This window comes from Larimichthys crocea, chromosome XVI (genome assembly GCF_000972845.2).
Source record: "Larimichthys crocea isolate SSNF chromosome XVI, L_crocea_2.0, whole genome shotgun sequence".
NCBI classification, from domain to species: Eukaryota; Metazoa; Chordata; class Actinopteri; family Sciaenidae; genus Larimichthys; species Larimichthys crocea.
Window position 1 is genome coordinate 14,462,205 of NC_040026.1, and position 18,639 is coordinate 14,480,843.

At 40.7% G+C, this 18,639-nt stretch overlaps 1 protein-coding gene across 4 annotated transcripts; it reads left to right on the forward strand.

Annotated features, from left to right (window-relative positions):
• LOC104933894 (cytohesin-1) lies at positions 1-16,923 on the forward strand. Of its 4 annotated transcripts, none has more exons than XM_019263813.2 (12): positions 1-277; positions 8,888-8,970; positions 11,798-11,862; positions 12,352-12,418; positions 12,818-12,936; positions 13,170-13,363; positions 13,512-13,660; positions 13,769-13,880; positions 14,446-14,522; positions 14,604-14,675; positions 15,663-15,817; positions 15,904-16,923. In XM_019263813.2, exons 1-12 carry the CDS (start codon positions 190-192, stop codon positions 15,980-15,982), a joined length of 1,260 nt encoding a protein of 419 aa, XP_019119358.1. In that variant the 5' UTR covers positions 1-189; the 3' UTR covers positions 15,983-16,923. The 4 variants fall into 4 exon arrangements, with proteins under 4 accessions (XP_019119358.1, XP_019119359.1, XP_019119361.1 ...); XM_019263814.2 differs by lacking the exon at positions 1-277 and adding an exon at positions 3,568-3,738; XM_019263816.2 differs by lacking the exon at positions 1-277 and adding an exon at positions 5,498-5,825 and having other exon boundaries at positions 13,769-13,881; positions 14,444-14,522.
• The last annotated feature ends 1,716 nt before the right edge of the window (positions 16,924-18,639 follow it).

Genomic DNA, 18,639 nt, shown 5'->3' on the forward strand with positions numbered 1-18,639 from the left:
AGTCGGGAGGGAAAACACACACAAAAAAATCACACGGCTTTTCCAAGGTCCAGAGCTTTAGCCTTCTGCTGATTTTTTGTTAAATATGACGCCGACCTTAAGGGGGAGTAAAGTGAAGAGATGCTGAGAGGACGCTGTGATCCCTGAACGCCGTTTTGTCACAAACTCCTGAGTACACACTGTGTTGTGATGGGGACTGTGAGTGAGCTGTGTGCCTCCAGTTTCCAGGCATTTCTATGTCCTTCTGTACGACCGGGGGCACCTGCTGCAGCCACAGGTGAGTGCTTTTAAAGAAAACATACTTTCTTTCCTGCTATCTTAGACAATAGGACTGTGCTTAATAATTCCTGTGTGCCTTAATAAGTAAACTACCTTCATTTTGAGCTGTGAAAACACGCTTTTTTCTGTTAGAAAATCACTTGTCGTCTGTGTTATTACAGGTTAAATGAGCCTTTTGTGTGACTCCTGATAGCCCAGAAAATAACCGACAAACACAGTGAGACATGGAGAGCAAGACTGGCACAAAGTGCTATTAGTGTTCAGTTGCCGTGGTGATTTTCTGTTAGGTTATCAAGACAGAGAGCGCTTTAGTGTATGTGTGTGTGTCTGCCATGCTGTGTTTTTGACATTTCTGTGCTCATGTACACACATATAAGGCAAACTGTGTGTGTGTGTGTGTGTGTTCGTGTGTTCGTGTGAGATGATGGTGGGCTTGATTTGTGAACATGACGCACACCCATCATCCTCTGGTCCAGGATCCTCCTCTCCAGTGGGTGCTGGAGTGACATAATCTCCATCGCTGCCCACTGTTCTCCTTCTGTGCAGGTGCATTCATACTGTATCATTCAAAAAGCCATTTTAATAAAATGAAAGTCACATTGGTTATTTCCAGTGTAGATGAAGCCTTTATGACCTTTCTATCTATAGCTGGACTTCCTCCTTGTAATTTCCTTTGCTTTCTTCTTCATCGTTTCTAAGCCTTCAGCCTTAAGGCCTCTTCAACAGTGATTATTCCACAGATAAACCCTTTAGCAGATTTACTCAATGGGCTCTTGTAGTTTGCTGTTAAAATTATCTGTATTTCTACATTTTCTGTTTCTAGTACTAAAGAGTTCATTGTTTCATTGGTCTCCAGTGGTCTCTAGTCATGCAGACAGTTTATGTTTTGAGATACATCATCATCTGGAGGTGAATAAGGTTGTATTTGTGTTTTCTTCCCATAAATAATGCTCATACTTTCCACAGACCTCACTATTTAGAGGAGAAGAAATATGTCTTTTGTAGACTGTTAAATTGCAGCAGTTCTTCCTCTACCCCTCCTCAGTATATCCTGTTTTTGGTGTGTCCAAACTCTGAATAAAGCACTGATTCAAGCGCACAGCTGCAATCCTTTCCCCTCCTTTCCTCTATCCTTCCCTACATCCTCTCCTCTCCCTTCCTCTATCCCTCACACACAAGACAACCCATCTCTGATATCAAACCTGCATCCTCTTGTCTTCATACCCATTTGGATAAATATGTTTCCCGTCTTCAACAGGTGGGAGGATATTACTTTAAAGAATTTTTAACTTCTTGTTGAGTGTTGTATCCTCTTCCTGCTTGGATGAAGAGAATGTTATGTCACTTTGCCAAGCCTTTCATTGCATTACACACACACACACACACACACACACGGCAGGGTGGAGTGCTACAATGTGGAATATTTACATATCCCCAGGTCAAAATGATTTTGTGAGAATGCAGCTACACCCATATACAGTATACAAGTATAGACACACACACAGATTTAAGCATGCAAACATGCTTGTGTTCATTTATCCTTTTCTCTCTGCTCATGGAGCAAAAGAAAGAATAAAAATAACTGTGTGTTAAGAATGACAAACATTCAGATGGAGGCAAAACTCAAAGTAGGTAGGTATATCTGTACAGATCAGAATCAGGTTTATTGTCCATTAGGTTTTCATATATAAGGAGTGTTCTGGTCCATAACAGACATATTAAGGAGAAAATATAAAGGAGATAATTAGCAACTATTAAATGTCAAGGTGTAAAAAATAGAAAAGTGAAAAGGATATTATAAACATAAAATATACTGCATGTCATTTAAATTAAAAGAGCTTTACAGTTTTGTGCAGGAATGTGCAAGTTTATATTATGCAGAATATTTTAATGTGACCGTATGCATGCAGACGACATATAAATATATATGTGTGAATATCTATGTGTGTATGTATAGAGGAATTTATAATTAAAGCTTGGTTCTGTTTCTTTTTGTTCGTATCACCTGGTGGATAGATAGTTATATATATTTTTATATAATTTTTTTCTCTATCCAACTATAGATAACAATTGTACACATTATAGTTAAATTATAAGAAAATAAACTGCAAATTAAGTATAAACAATTAAATATACATTTTCAAACATTCATATATACAGTATATACATACACACATGAGTAACCAAAATCCAGATCATAATTGTATATCATACCATAGTATGATATAGAAACAAACAACACTTATAAACTAATACTTGTTTATTTATTACAGTTTTTCTTCACTGGTTTGGCTCGTTTCTCGAAACAGAAATTACATTCTCAAAACGATCAAAGCGCATATCTCTCCCAAAACTGTTCACTCCTGTATCAAAACTACATTTCTTTCTCATAAATAGTCAGTACCTCCAAAATGCATCGTCCCTTTGGCATTGTGTGATTGTGTGATGAATTATATGTAGCCTACAGTGCTGTAAATAAATACAGTATAAGGTATTCATGGTATTATGTTGATATGATTATGATTATTATGTTTTGACAATTGAACATACTATTTTGCATGTGATGACTTATAGAATGAAATGATGCTGACATATTTTGGAGAGAACAACCATTAGACTGAGAATCAATCAGTCAGTTTAGATCAACAGGATCTATTCGCTTGGAAACTGTGCTAAATGTAGGCTAACTGTACTTTATCATTTGCAAAGATGTACTAAGACATTTGCAATGTGATGAAATCAATAAGAAATACAATTCTGTTGTGAACAATGGCCAAGTAGTTTGGAGGTTTGTCCATGTTGTTTTGAGAATATAAATTCTGTTTCAAGAAATGAGCCAAACCAATGGAGAAAAACAGTAGACATCCATGACATGAATTTTTAGCAATATATCATTTCTGAATGTCATAATTATGACTTAAAATATCATAAACGTTGCTTCAAACCTCAATTTTTTTATATGATTTGTAGATGACTTTATAGTTATATCTCGGTTCTCTTTTTTTGTGCTTATATCACCTGGTGCATTGAATACAATACCTGTTAGACATACCATCAGTATTCTTTGGACAGATAGATAGATAGATAGATAGATAGATAGATAGATAGATAGATAGATAGATAGATAGACAGCCAGACAGACAGACAGGCAGACAGACAGATAGATAGATAGATAGATAGATAGATAGATAGATAGATAGATAGACGTGTGTTTGTCCTTATCCGCTCTCTGATTGGCTGCTGCCCCTGAAGCCACGCCTACGTCACCCTGCACCGCCGGCTGTCTCCGCACAAACAGTTGTCATTAACTGCCAGTCTAACGGTCACACACGGAGGAGGCGCAGGCACCTCTCGACCTTTAAAGTGACTTCAAGGTGTACACACAGTTACCGCTGTTCACTGAGCCGGCGTTTGACCACAGCAGCACAGACATGGTTTTAAAGTCGGAGGACGGAGTTGGTAAGTTGTTTTAACCCGCTTTAACAGTTGCAGTGAGCCGCGCTAACCAAGAGGCTAACCAGGTTAGCTCGCTAACTAGCTGACTAACTAACTTTGAGCAGGTCGGTGTCTGAGTAACAAATAGTTTAACTAGTTTCTGACCAGCAGGCCGAAAGCAACAAGTCCTCATCTGAGTGACTTGTTAATGCTCTCTGGCTCTTTATTAACTGGCACAATGGATCCATTATTATTAATCTGGATTGAGGCCAGACCTCATGGGGGGTTCACACTTTTTTATTTATAAGTCGTGTGTCTATAAATACAATCAATGCAGCCTTTTACTGGCTGGAAATGAAGGGGTTGCCCTCAAAAAGTTGACTTGGATTGGTTGCATATCTCTGCCCAGTTTCCCCAACTTGTGGACCAAAGTGGGAAATATGACATTAAAAACATTAATAACTTAAATGTTCAACATAATAACAGCTTCTGAGTTTGTGCCACTTGTTATAGGATGACAAAACAGAATGAATTGTATTTTAAGTAAGTACACTTCAACATTTTGATTCAGTAGTTCACAGTTTAGACCTACCATGAGTATCTTTAATATATAAATAGAGTGATTGACGTTGTGTGTCTATTAATATAATCAAAGCAGCCTTTTAGTGGATGGAAATTAAAGGATTGCCCTTGAAAAAGTTGACTTGGATTGGTTGCAGTTTCTCCAACTTGTGGACCAAAGTGTTGGACTTGCCTGAATACACACAGGGAGTATTTGATATAACAAACATAAAAACCTGGATTATAAACCAAGTTATTCTCGTAGGTTTCAGAGGTTTTCTGTCATAGCAGATGACCAAATGTGCTCTGAAAGGAGGAAGAACTGTCAAAATGAACTCCCAATTAAGACAGCAGCCGCTGTCAAGTAGGGACTACCTCTCGCACAGGTACTTTTCATCGCTTTTCTTTCCCACTTGACTTGAGTGCTGCCTTATTTGAAGCGTAGTTATAATACTGGCAGTCCATTTTGGTTTCCCCCACCTGACAGATACTTCACTTTAAAAGACTTTTTCCTTCCCCGAGAGAGCAGCCAGATTGTCAGAAATCTTCTCACTTCCTCTCTCTGACACTCGAGGATGTTTTTACTTTTTAGTCTGTGTCACGGCACATTTTGTTCCTCGCCTGCTCTTTGGATTTGTTGGACTTTTGAGCCTTAAGGCTTTGTGAATGCGTTCAGTCACCAGGGAGTTTACCATAACCGCAGGATTATATCACTATGTTGAGCTTGTTATCCTCGAGGCCTGAAACGGACAATTATTGCCTTGTGAACAGCGAAAACGGACAATTATTGCCTTGTGAACAGGGCCAGACGCTGAAACTCTCAATCCCAAAAACACAGATCATTTTTGTAGTCATAACCAAACTGCTTTGCCTCGGGTGCTGGGTCAGCTGTTGGGTGAAATAATGTCACGAACCGATGAGGGAGCTGCAGAAGAATGAAGACAAACACAGCACTGTTGTTCAGTAATTTGTTATTTGGCATTCTAGGAAAGGTGCGTCACTCATGTCACATCTCTTTACCATACATCCACACCTTGTTTCTCTCTCGGACACCGGTGTCCACGTGGGGGAGCCGGTTGTTTGATGCGCCGCTCAGTGAAAGAGGGAAGGGAGGGAGGGAGGAGTCAAGATGGACAGACGGGAGGAGGGGATGATAAGAGTTTAAGGGTTTCCCCCTCACACACACTCATGAACACACTCATGAACACACTCATGAACGTCCTCCTCATTTAGCTCCAGGCCTGCTCCCCTCCTCTCTCCCCTCTGATTAAGGATTAGGAAGCAGGAAGGCTGGACTAGAGGACCACAGGATTGGGATTGGGATTGCAGGGCTTGGGCAGGACTGGATTATTGCTGTGCTCTTGGAAACATCAAACTGGACTGAAGGAAAGTGGTGACTAAGTCAGACTTGTGTAGCTGGAGCTATAAAAAATAACTGGAGTAAGACTCAGACTGTTAAATACTAAAGAAGTGTTTTTTTTGGGCTGCACTACTGGGACCATCGAGACAGGTGGTGAAGTCAGTGAGCACACAGCTGATTTCTTTCTCTGGTAAGAACCTCAGGATTATGACACAAGTGTGTAGGTGTTCAGTGCGTCATCATAACTTCTGCATTAGTGATGTTTTTGCAGAAATTTATCTGAATGAGCGTGCATGTGTGTGTCGTCAAGTGTTCCTCGGGGCCCGGAAGCCAAACCACAATGTACGTTTGGTTTCTTTTGAAGTGTGTCACTCAGAGGATGTGATGTGTTGCATAACTTCCAAACCAGAGAGGTGTAGGAAGGAGAATAGAGAGAACTTCAGGCCTCGATATGTTGGTTTATCCATAGCAGCTGGTCATCAGCAGCATTGCTATGACGAGGTGTCCCATTACTTGCCAACACAAACAAACACTTGGTGACCTCCAGACTATGCAGAGCAGCTGGTTGAGGAGCCCTGTATTTATTTATGTGTTTGTTCTTAGCTTCAAAGAAGGCTGACATGAGCCGAATCCACTTTTTTATTTCCTCTGTTGATGCAAAAGCCAGAGAGAGGAAGTGAGTGTTAATGTCAGTTTCACTGCTGCTCTGCTCACAATGGTGCGTTATTCTCGTCCTCAGGTTTATAATAGGAGCTGATCCGGCCCACATAAACCTTTCTCTGTGGGCGAGGGGTGTGTTTGTGTGTGTGTGGTTGCAGGATGTAAATGATATCAGTATCCAAGGCTGTGTCACCTGTCACACCACCTTTTGCCTTTTACATATTCATATCCTATTGAGGGAACAACTCGACTCAAATTGGATGGACTTTAAGAGCTGATACGGTTAGTTAGTTGATTTATGAGTTGATTGACAGATTATTAATTATCATCAATTATCATCGGGTTTTTCGTGTCCTATATGTATTGACATTATACGATTAGTGGACAAATCGTCTGGGTCTGTGAGGTGAAGCCAACGTGGAAGTCTCTTGCTTTCCTTCTAATGGACAGCAGGGGGCGGCATCGCGATTATATTGAGCCTTATGACAAAAAAAACTTGATTTATTACATTAGTAAATGGCTGCCTCATGAATTTATTGATCTCACTCGCTAGTTTCAACCAAGCGCCGACCTCAGTGACTGTAAAGCGAAGCCAATGTGGAAGTGCCAGAAATTGCAGTTCCTCAAACGACCACTTGAGGCTGGCTACAGAACGAGTCAGTCTCCATAAGCCCCCATGTTAAAATGTCTTCACAGCAGAAATAAACATTAACAGCCTGGTACAAAAAGACAGTTTTGGTCTCTATAGGTAATTTCCCCGTTCATGACAACTGTACTGAGGGTGAATTTTTATATAACTCACCTGTTCAAATGATCTTAAGACTTAAAATTATGCATAATTAACAGCGTGACCGATTTTATTGACGTTTGGTACCGTTACAGATACCAAAGGTGTCATTCAGCCCGCCTCAGGTTCACCGACAATCCACATCTTTGCTGATTTTTAGATTAGCCTGGATGGAAGATGGTGGCAGCCATTAATATGATTAAAAAGACTTCTTGCAGTTTGTTTTTAATAGTTATGAATCAGTGATACTTGACCAATGGAAAGCTATTTTTTAAATGAATTATTTATCGGTTGCTCCTGAGGTTGACGCTGAGTAAACTTCTTGTGAATCATCTGTAATGAGGCAGACAAACTGCAGCAACAGCACAGCATGATACGTCCTCCGAGGCTCCTTGTTACTCGACATAAATAGTGCCTTGTGCCTTCACCTCTGTCACCGGTTAGAGCATTTTATATTCCTCAGAAAGTAACCACAGCAGAAGCTTTACCCAGAACAGAGACAGTGCAGAGGTTTGAAAAGCTTTACTGGTGAAGCATACGGATAGGCACAATAACTGTTCTGGTCTTACCGGAATTGAATCTTTCACTTTACTTTTTTTTTTCCCGCCCAAATTTTCTCAAGAAAAACCACAAGCGAGTGACTGGCAGATCCACGTTTCCCTCCTTAGCTTATCGTTCCTCTGCAGAGTGTCTGCGAGCACATGAACGTCTGTTCTATCACGACAAACACTTGTTATTAACAGTTAAGGGCGAGTGTTAAATTTAAGGCGGGATGGACTTTGGCGCTTCACAGACACAGTAAGAAATCAAGTCTAAAGCTCTGTTTTTATTTTGTAGATAAGTGACATTGTAATATTTCAGTTTTTTGCAGTATTTATTTAAATAAAATCACCAGATATAAAGATTTAGAAACTCCACCTGGAAAGAGAGAGAACCTGTTCTTCCTGTTTTTCTTGTTTTAAAACAGCAGTACTCCGACATAGTTGATCATTTGTCTGACAATTCTTCTCTTAACAGCTTTGTTAGTCGTCTTCATTCATTTAAAGTCCGATGGAAAAATCCACAAAACACTCACACTGACAGAGAAATTTTTCTGAGGTGGTACGTGGCAAAACTTTAATTTGCTGTAACGCAGTGTGTATAGTTTATAACTGCCTCAATATGTTGCATCCTTTGCAGCTCACGTGTAAATTATGAAGAAACAATGTGCTGTGTTTAGTCCCTGTTAACACAGTTATGTGCACATTTTATTTATTCCATACCAGCCTTGTCAACATGAAAGATTTCTCCCGTTCTTCTCTGTAGATTTCAGTCTCTCTGACACCTACAGGTTTTTTTTCTGTCATTAATCCAACATGACTAACAGACAGAGAAACATTTCCACTGAAATGTCACCAATGAAAAACAGTGAAAACATTCTTGATTTGTATAGTTATAGACGAAGCTTTACTTTGTGGTGTCTGTTCAACCTTTTTGATGTTTAAACGGTTTAGGTGTGGTCTTTTTCACGCAATTGTTGCCAGTGATGATATGAAAAACAATCATCACGTTTCAGCTTGTTTGTGTGTGTGTGTGTGTGTGTGTGTGTGTGTGTGTGTGTGTGTGTGTGTGTGTGTGTGTGTGTGTGTAAGACAAAGGGGGTTGATTTCATCCTCCACTCTGGGGTTTGGATGTTGGGGGTAATTTGATGGATGAAAGATTGTGTTGCCATAGTGACCCAGAGCAGTGGGACTCTCAGGTCTCTTTTGTGTGTGCGTGTGTGTGTGTGTGTAATATCTGAGTCCATATGTACTTTCTCTCCTCAGTGCCTGATGACCTCAGTCCAGAGGAGAGACAGGAGCTGGAGAGCATCCGCCGCAGAAAACAAGAACTGCTGCATGACATACAAGTAAAAAAAACACACACACACACACGTGTCACACCTTTACTCCTCTAATCAACGTGTGTTCAACTTTGAACAAGTTGAATTCATGTGGAGTTCCATCTTCTTGGCCTGTTTTTGATTGCTGCTCGGGCAAAATGCCTTCTCAAGAGAGCGGCCACGAAAGACCGAAGTTTGTTTTTGTTCGTGCTCTGAACTCCGCTGTGGCTTTCTGGTCTCTTCTCTTTAACATTTCTTAAATTATAGGATAACATCTTTTACAATGTAAGTCATGGCCGACAAAATCCACAATCCGCGTTCTGTTTAAAAAAAAAAACGAAAAGTTTGTCTGAAGTTTCAGCTTTCCGAGTTCAAATGAAGTGGATAACTTCCAAAGTTACTGTGTTTTTAGTCAAAGAAAAATCCCTTCTTGTGTCTCACTGGTTTCTCTGTTCAGCTGCAATGGAAGAAAAACAACTTAAAGTGAAGACTCGTGGAAGCTCTCCACTTGATTTGTCTAACTCGGATATTCAGGTAGCCTAAAACTGAACAGGAGGAATGATTTATAACAAGCAGAACCTGTTTCAGCATACATTTGGACACCTGACTGTTGATTTAAAAACACTCATGAACCTTTAAATTATTCGAATTATTTCAGGGAATTGCAGGAATGATAAAACCGCACAGCGCATTGTTTGCATTTTCTCTTCTTTGTTAAGGTTCTTTCTTCTCTCTGTGTCCTTCAGTGGATTTGTAGCTCCATGTCTAGACCGGCCTGCCCAGGGAGGTGTAGATATGTGTGGGTGGGGGGCTATAGGCATATGACTACCGGAGCGTTACTGTACGCATTAACGATAGATGATCCTCTTTGTGTGGGGTGCACGTGGACGAGGGGGGTTGAACCTCGTCTGTACAGTCCATACGTTCAGGCGTGTGTCCTCTAGCTCTCTCTGCCCGGGGGGACGGGTTCACCTCCGCCTCAGTTCACCCAACATCCTTAAATAAATTAGCGGGACTGTCTGTGTCAGCTGTTTTTTCAGGGCAAATTTGTTTTTGCAGGATGGAGAGAAATGCTGGGGAAAAAAAGATGAAACAAAAGCACAGTGGAGCTGGACTCATTCCTCCAGTGAACAGGCCATGTGTTGTACATGACACGATTTTAATGGCGAAATATTACAAACCATCAAAATGATCTATATTCGATTGTTCAGTATTCATTGTTGTGGACTGGGTTTCTGTCAATCATCTAATCGACCGATAATCATGTCAGCACTAGTGGAGTTTCCCGTCTGACCACTAACACAGAACAACAAAGGGTTGCTTGAAGTTTTCATCCTTCAGTCAAACTGTACTTTACTTCCATTGTCTCTAAAACAGACGCCAACACCAACACATAATTCTGACTATAACAGTAATATGTATCGTTAATGCAACAAATATTATAGTTTTTGGGGGGGTTGTTTTGCTGTCCATATTTTTTTTTATGTTGAAACTTGAAAACGCCAAGAATTGGTTGCCAATTCCACAAACTGGTTGCCAATGGCAACCTGGCAGCCGTTACTGTGGAGTCCCGTGTCCATATGTACACTGAGAGTTGTTGGACACTGTACTCGTTTCTTCTGTTCATATTGGCTGTGAAGAGATGCTCTTTAACATGAGTCTAATGTGAGTGATGGGGAACAGAGTCTAGTACTTTGCAGAGATAGAAAATAATAATAAAAACAAAATCAAAGGAAGACAAAGGCAAACAAATGAAGAACACTGAGAAGAAAAAAAATAAATGAAGAAGAACACAAATAAACAAATGAACAAGAACATAAACAAACAAATAAGACAAACAAACAAAGATGAAGACAAACAAAGATGAAGACAAACAAACAAACAAAGAAGAAGACAAACACACAAAGAAGAAAACAAAAAAACAAAGAAGAACACAAACAAACAAAGAAGAAGACAAACGTGGCCTCTGGGCAGCGATGCTGTGCGACTGGATTGATGGAGTTTATTACCGAGGTCGACTCTCGCTCAGCGCTTCTCTCCTCTAAGCCCCGCCCTCTCGCCCCTGGGGGGCTGATGGGTAATGAGCCATGAAATATTCCAGTAATGGAGACAGAAGATGCTGTTGGTTTGTGAAAGGGTGTAACCATGGAAACGCACATGGAGGAATCCAGAAAAGTGAAGTTATTCATCTGGTTTTCACACATACACACAGACTCACTGGGAGTTATGGATGATTATAGCTGTAATCTGAGGCCGCGGCCTCGTCTGCTTCTCTTTCTCTTCTATAATTATCTTAGCTCGTTATCTTTTCTGCGGGTCTCGGCATTTCTCCATCTGTTTCTCTCCTCTGTCCTTTCCCCCCTATAATCTCTGAGCTCTCTGGAGCAACTCCGCTAAGCCAGTCAAAGTCTTTTATCCGGCATATTCCCGTCTCCCCCACCAGTGTGACTCTCTCTCTCTCCGGGAGGGAGTCCAGGGGGGTGGAGGGAGAGAGAGAGGGGGGCTGATAAATCTGGGTCAGCACAGGGGAGAGGGAAGCAGGGGAACGGTCGTCAGGTCTGACCATAAAACAGGTGCTACAGCTCCCAGAGAGGATTTTCTGCAGAGGGCGGCTGTTCTGCATAACTCCTGCCGAGAGGAAGAATGAGTCCGTCTGAGAGAGAGTGACTCACGCCTGTACTTTTAGGGGTTTTTTTCTGGGTCAGCTCTTCAGTCTGATGTAGTGCATTGTGCTTTTTGGTGAGATCAAAGCATCTCCAAAAGTGTCAGACGTCACACAAGCATCACATGTGTATATATGTGCTGTTGTTTCATCACTCCGCTCCTCTCTCTCTCTCTGTCTGTCTGCTCTCAGAGGCTGAAGGATGAGATAGCAGAGGTGACCAATGAGATTGAAAACCTGGGGCTGACTGAAGAGAGGTAAAGTATCTCTTAACAACTGTTTCTGAGCTCATGCGTGGGCAGCTATGGTCCTCTCAGCCTTTGTATTTAAATGAAACGCATTCATGGAGAAAGACACCAGAAAAACAGCCCACTCTGTCGAATATTTTATCTAAAGATCGTAGTCTATAATATCTATGTCTGACCAACAGTTAAAAAGAAAGATATTCAGTGGTAATTATTAGAAACAAAAAGTCCCACTACTCTGTGAGCCTTCAACTGCATCGAAAGCTTCACCTTGATGGTATGTGTCCTTCAGGTCGAGAACGAACCTCCACATTCAAACATTTGATAAGCTGAAACTACTGGATGTTTGGCATTTTTGCTTGATACATAACTTTCTGTTCTGTCTATCTACAAATCGTACACGTTTGTAATTAATCAACAAGCTTAGGTTGTTGTTTGTGGGTTAGTTGTTTATTTAACACACATTGAGTTTCTGTTCTGTGTCATCTGTTTTTAAATTAGGAAAAGCATGCAGAGGAATAAACAGATGGCCATGGGCCGAAAGAAGTTCAACATGGACCCAAAGAAGGTGAGAACAAATCAGGATCTTACTCATGTAACAGATCAGCATACGGCTGCGACTACCAATTATTTTCATTGTGGTTTCATCTGTTTCTTATTTTCTCTGTGAATCAAGTTATCATTTCGTCTATAAAACCTCAGAAAATAGTGAAAAGGTCCAAGGTGTGATGTCTAACAACAGCCACAAACCCAGAAATATTCAGTTTACAATGATGATAAAACGAAACAAAGAAGCTTCAACCAGAGAGGTTTAGTTCTTCACTCAAATTGATGAATTGAACGAGGCTGCTGCTTCCTGCGGTGAACACTTTGTCTTGGACTGATACAACAAATGATACTCAAGAAGAGGTTTATGTTGAGTGTATTTGTATTTTTAGAGTTGTGCATTTTGATTTTTCTCCTTCAGGGGATTCGCTTCTTGATCGACAGTTCCCTCCTGAAAAACACCAGCGACGACATCGCCAAGTTTCTCTACAAGGGCGAGGGGCTCAATAAGACGGCTATCGGCGACTACCTCGGGGAGAGGTGAGGTGATACTAACGATGCTTCTTCCAACACCCAGACAAAAGGTTTATTCCTCATTCTTTAAAAAGATAATCCTGATGTTTTCCAAGCCAAACTGAGCATAAATCACACTTTAGTGAGTAGTATTCGTGTAGTATAGTATCCGTCGCATCTCATCCAGCTCAGAGAGAGCGGAGTACATTCAGTTCTTGATCGTGTTTCCATCATGTTTGACCCCTCCATGTGTCGTGCAGAGATGACTTCAACATCGAGGTTCTGCACGCCTTCCTGGACTTACATGAGTTCACGGACTTGAACCTGGTTCAGGCTCTCCGGCAGTTCCTGTGGAGTTTCAGGCTGCCCGGTGAGGCTCAGAAGATCGACCGCATGATGGAGGCGTTCGCCCAGAGATACTGTCGCTGTAACCCCGGAGTGTTTCAGAGCACAGGTACATACATGTGACACAAGTTAGAGGAAACGTCCTCTGAGCTTATCAGACGATAGCGGAGAAACTCAGGAAGATTCGTCCTGATTGATGTTATATAACTTGTTGTATGTATCACACACACATGGACACACTTTGTCTTGTTTTACAGATACCTGTTATGTGTTGTCATTCGCTGTGATCATGTTGAACACCAGTCTACACAACCCAAACGTGAAGGACAAACCAACCGTTCAGAGATTCACTGCAATGAACAGAGGCATCAACGATGGAGGAGATCTGCCGGAGGAGCTACTCAGGGTAGGAGAAGTTTATTATTTTTAAACAGGACTACCCAAACCAAATACCCTGCCTTTATGTACGCTCATATTCCAACATGTCAACATCTTTATCTCTCCGTCTCTGCAGAACCTGTACGACAGCATCAAGAACGAACCCTTCAAGATCCCAGAGGATGATGGGAACGACCTCACACACACCTTCTTCAACCCCGACAGAGAAGGATGGCTGCTAAAACTCGGTATGTGCGTCCACGTGGCGTGAAATTGACTTTTAATTTAATGTATTCAGTCTGATCAGTCCATTCTGGTGTTAGTCACTGTGAGCTGGAGGGCCCTCTAATGGACCGGATCTGTAATAGCATCTTGAAACATGAGGAAGACAAAACTTTAAACTATTTTTTGTGTAATATTCTTTGTTGACATTTTTCTTGTTTGTTTGTGTTTCATGGGTTTTGACTCCAGGAGGTATGTACCCACCTCTCCCTCCTCAGCTTGATGCTTTGCTTCTGAGCTGCCTCCCTCCTCCTCGTCCCTCCCTCGCCCTTTTATTCCCACTGGCTGTGTGCTCTCACCTTCACATGACACATTTGATTCAGAATAAAGAATGTGTTTATTTCACTCCACGCTATTTGCTCTTCAGCCCCAATGTGAAAACAATAAAGTTTCACATCTGTTTCTAACTGCTGGTCCAGCTTTAACCTCGGCTTTTGGCTTTATTTACCCTGCTGATCTGTGCCATCAGTGTGCTGTCGTCACATGAAGCTGTCTGTCTGATGTCGTAGCTCACCTGTGTTTTCTCCTCAGGTGGACGCGTTAAGACCTGGAAGAGACGCTGGTTTATTCTCACAGATAACTGCCTCTACTACTTTGAATACACAACTGTAAGTACTTAACATACTATTAGAGTAGTCAGTACTCTGATCTGTCATTGTAATTTATGTTCTTTCTTTACCGTTTACCAGGATAAAGAACCCAGAGGAATTATTCCACTGGAAAATCTGAGCATCAGAGAAGTTGATGACTCCAAGAAACCGGTAAACTTTTTTTTCTGCCAAGTTTTGTCAAAGAATTGACTAATTTCTGCTGTTTTTCCTGACTTTAGCTCCTTGTCATGACAGAAAATATGACAGAGATGTTGTTGAATATCCCAAATTTCTAACACTGCTGTAAAAACAATGAAGTTGCTGGATTGAAAAAAATAAAACTAAATATAATCATAACTTTACAAAATTACCATAAAACAAGTTATTAGAAGACCCAGAACCTACCATAAAAGAAGTTATTACCAGATAAATATAATCAAACTTTCAAAAATTACCATCAAACAAACACAAAACAGCAAAAACACCTGAAACTTTCCAACATAAAACCATAACCAGACCATAAAACAAAGAAGTTGCTGAATACAAAAACAACAAATAACCAAAACTTTCCAAAACCACCATAAAACAAGAAGTTACTGGATGAAACAAAAAAAAGTATAAAGAATTACTGCATAGGGGGAAAAAACAAAACAAAAGAGCCCACCAAAAATTTTCCAGCAGTACCGTAAAACAGGAATTTACTGGATTATAAGAAAACTAAAAACCCAGCATAAACATCCAAAACTTTACAACAGTACCATAAAACAAAAAGTTTGTGGAAGAAAAACAAAATGAAACCCCCAAAACCTACAAAAGTTGCCATAAATGAGGTTATCATCAGATTAAAAACAAAGAGAACAATGGATGAAAAAAACAAAACCAGCATAAACTTCCAAAACTTTCCATCAAACAAATCAAAGAAGCATAAATATAGCCAAAAGTTTTCTGAACTATTGAAATTGCAGGATTAAAAAAACATAAAAACTTTCCAAAACAAGACGTTACTGGAATAAATGAAGCAGCATTGATATAATGTTCAAATGAAAATAAAAGAATTGGTGGTCTGGTTGTTGTTAATGTGTCTACTGCAGTTGGACATCAATGAGTCGCTTTAATAAAACCACACTGTTGACATAAATCTCCTGATTCATCTTCCAGAACTGCTTTGAGCTCTTCATCCCGGACCACAAAGATCAGGTGATCAAGGCCTGCAAGACGGAGGCAGACGGCCGTGTCGTCGAGGGGAACCACACTTTTTACAGGATCTCAGCCCCGACCGCAGAGGAGAAGGACGAATGGATCAACAGCATCAAGTGAGTCACATTTAAACTCTCTCCTGCACTGTGATGACAATGATGATTTCCATGTTTTCTAACCGTCCTTCGTCTTCCACCTGCAGAGCTGCCATCAGTAAAGACCCGTTCTATGAGATGCTGGCTGCTCGGAAGAAGAAGGTGTCGACTCTGAAGGGGCTGTAGACGATTGAACCTTGAGACAGGCTTTGACTAAATATGGACCTGATACTCCTGCTGCTGCAGTGACACTTGGACCCGCCTCAGAGGATTCAGCATTTAAAGAAGCTCTTCACTAACGTTGAAAGCTTCATTTCCCATTTTCCTCCTTTTGAACACTGCACTCCTGCGGCACTGTGTCGATGCCGTGCCCTCTGGTTCGGACTCCCACTTCTTCTGAAAATCTGCTGTTGAAATGTTTCTGATTCGGTGACTCAGTGTTTGGTCTGCTGTGGTACAACGAGTTACAGCTGGTGAATGAATCACATCATACATTCATGTGATTCACATCGATTTCAGGAGAGCCTAAAAAAACACTTAAAGGACTAGTGTGTAGGATTTAGAGCATACTGCTGGGTGAACTGAATACCCCTCACCTCACTCTCCCTTTCAAAGTGTGCAGGAGAACCTGTGACTGAAAAAAAAAAAGGTCCTATCTAGAGCCAGTGTTTGGTTTGTCCATGGAAGAAGAACCACAGCGTCTGTTGATATAAAAGGCTCAAACATAACAATTCTCATTTTCAGGTGATTAAACACTAATAAAACATCATTATATTCCATATTCTGCCAATAGATGTCTCTAAATCTTACACTCTGGACCTTTTAAAGGTTTACAGCTGATCTCTAGTTCGATCGGTTGAGGTCTGTCTCTACTAAAACACTTCAGGAAGAGCAAATTGAGTTGCAGGACTTTTTTCTGGGATGATGGACTTCATTTGTTTAGATTTTCCCTAAAATTGCTTTTTTTGTTGTTTTTCTAAGCCTGTTTTCTTACTGCTGTTGGTGTTTCGTCAAAGCACTGTCAATGAAAATGAAGGTAATGCATAAATAGCTAAATATTTATTTATCCAGATTTGTTGTAATTTATTGTTTTAAAGTTTGTCTCATTAAAAGTTTGCAAACCGGTATTTAACTGTTTATTTGACTGAGAAGACGTCAGTTGAATTGTTAATTTAGATCAAATTCAATAAATAAGCTTGAAGGTTCATTCTTCTCCTTAAATAGGGGATGAAGATTTTTTTTTAAGAAGGGTTAAATCTGGAGTAACTGGACTTTGTTGTAGATCCCTACAATTATATTTTCACCATGTTTAGAGAGTTAAGAGCACAAGGGGAGAAGGCTCTGAGATGCATGTTTTGTAGTCCATCTTCTGAACTTTGTAGTTTTACCACAGAAAACGTCAACAACATTCGCCCTCGCATAATGACGGGTCTGGTGTGGACAACAGTTGTTAAGGTCACCTGAGCTCCGTTGTGGACGACGGTCATTGGAATCACATGAGGCCAAATATGAACTGTTGTTCAGTCCACCGGGAAGGAATGGGAAAAAACAGCATAGGTGGAGGATAAGTGGTGTCCGAGGCCTCCTTCTCTGTTGAGGGTTGGTTTCTCTACTCCGTCAATCCTCTTTCAAACCACCTACCCAAAATGTTGACAGTCACCATGTTTTTTAAGATGTAAGAAGCCTGCAGAGTCTAGCCTTGATGAGTAAACCCTCCTGTGCTGAGACATGCATTTAAGTGGCTGCTTGGTTTCACCAATGTTTAGGTCTGTGCACTCCTCACTGGATTGGACCACATACACCAGATTGTTGTTCTGAATGTGGGAAGTTCAGCCTTTCTGCCGTAGTGTGTTGCTGGGTATGAAGAACGACGGGATTCTACGCTTGAGTTTTTCAGCTACGCCAGGACAATGTTCTTCCATCTATCCTTCTTTTCTTCATCACCCGTTGTGTTAGTGTCCTTCCTGGATCTCGTGACCAACTCCATTTAAACTAAAGCTTTGCTTTACTGTACATTCCTCAAATATCGGTGGTTCTTTTCTTGAGCTTGGACTCGTAATCAGTCAGAACTAAAGAAGCATCTTCGACGAGATGTGAAACGTCTTCATGGATCTAGTTGCCCCAGTTTTAACCCTCGAAGAAAGATGACCTGGATGATTGAGAACTGTCACAGACTTGGATGATTTATGATGTTTCTGTTTTATTCTGCTTGATTTTATGCTACTTGAACCAAATCTAATCAAATTTCACTTCGCTCGAAATACTGGCACACAAATAAAAAACAAGTTTGACCTCAAAGGGCTCTGCTAGTGTAACCGTGCAGCTACGACAGCTCAAGCATTCAAGCAATCTTCTGACACTGTGAATTAAACCATCTGTGCTAAATCAGTTAGAGCACATCAGATTTTTTCCCCACACAGTTATTTCCTGCTCCTCTTTATCTGATCATTTCACATGTAGGGTGAAACAACCACACATCTGTTGCATTTACTTTAGATAAAAGCTTCAATGATGCAGCAGAGTAGGGAGATTCCCTAGAACTGAAAAAGACAGTTTGAGTCACGACTTCTGAGGAACACGGACATATTTGTCAAGCCGACGTGTCGCAATTTATATTTACAAGATCAAAGAAGCATTTTGCAAAAGACTGAAGGTCTAAAAAGACTCAAAGTTCAGGAGTTGGTAGAGACCAAAGACAGAGCTAATATTAGTTTTACATTGATCAGGTGGACAAAACACAACTTGAGATAAAAAATGATGTTGCTGCTGAATGTGTAAATTAATAACTGTTTGCTAACAAGTTACAAGCAAACAAGCAAAGTAGTTCAGGAATGGTTTGAGGA

Excerpts from the sequence above, each read along its gene's own strand:
- LOC104933894 (XM_019263813.2), top strand. The coding sequence starts at position 190 with ATGGGGACTGTGAGTGAGCTGTGTGCCTCCAGTTTCCAGGCATTTCTA. Across the intron at positions 11,863-12,351 it reads CTGGGGCTGACTGAAGAGAG|GAAAAGCATGCAGAGGAATA; the intron begins GTAAAGTATCTC and ends TTTTTAAATTAG. Across the intron at positions 13,661-13,768 it reads TGCCGGAGGAGCTACTCAGG|AACCTGTACGACAGCATCAA; the intron begins GTAGGAGAAGTT and ends CCGTCTCTGCAG.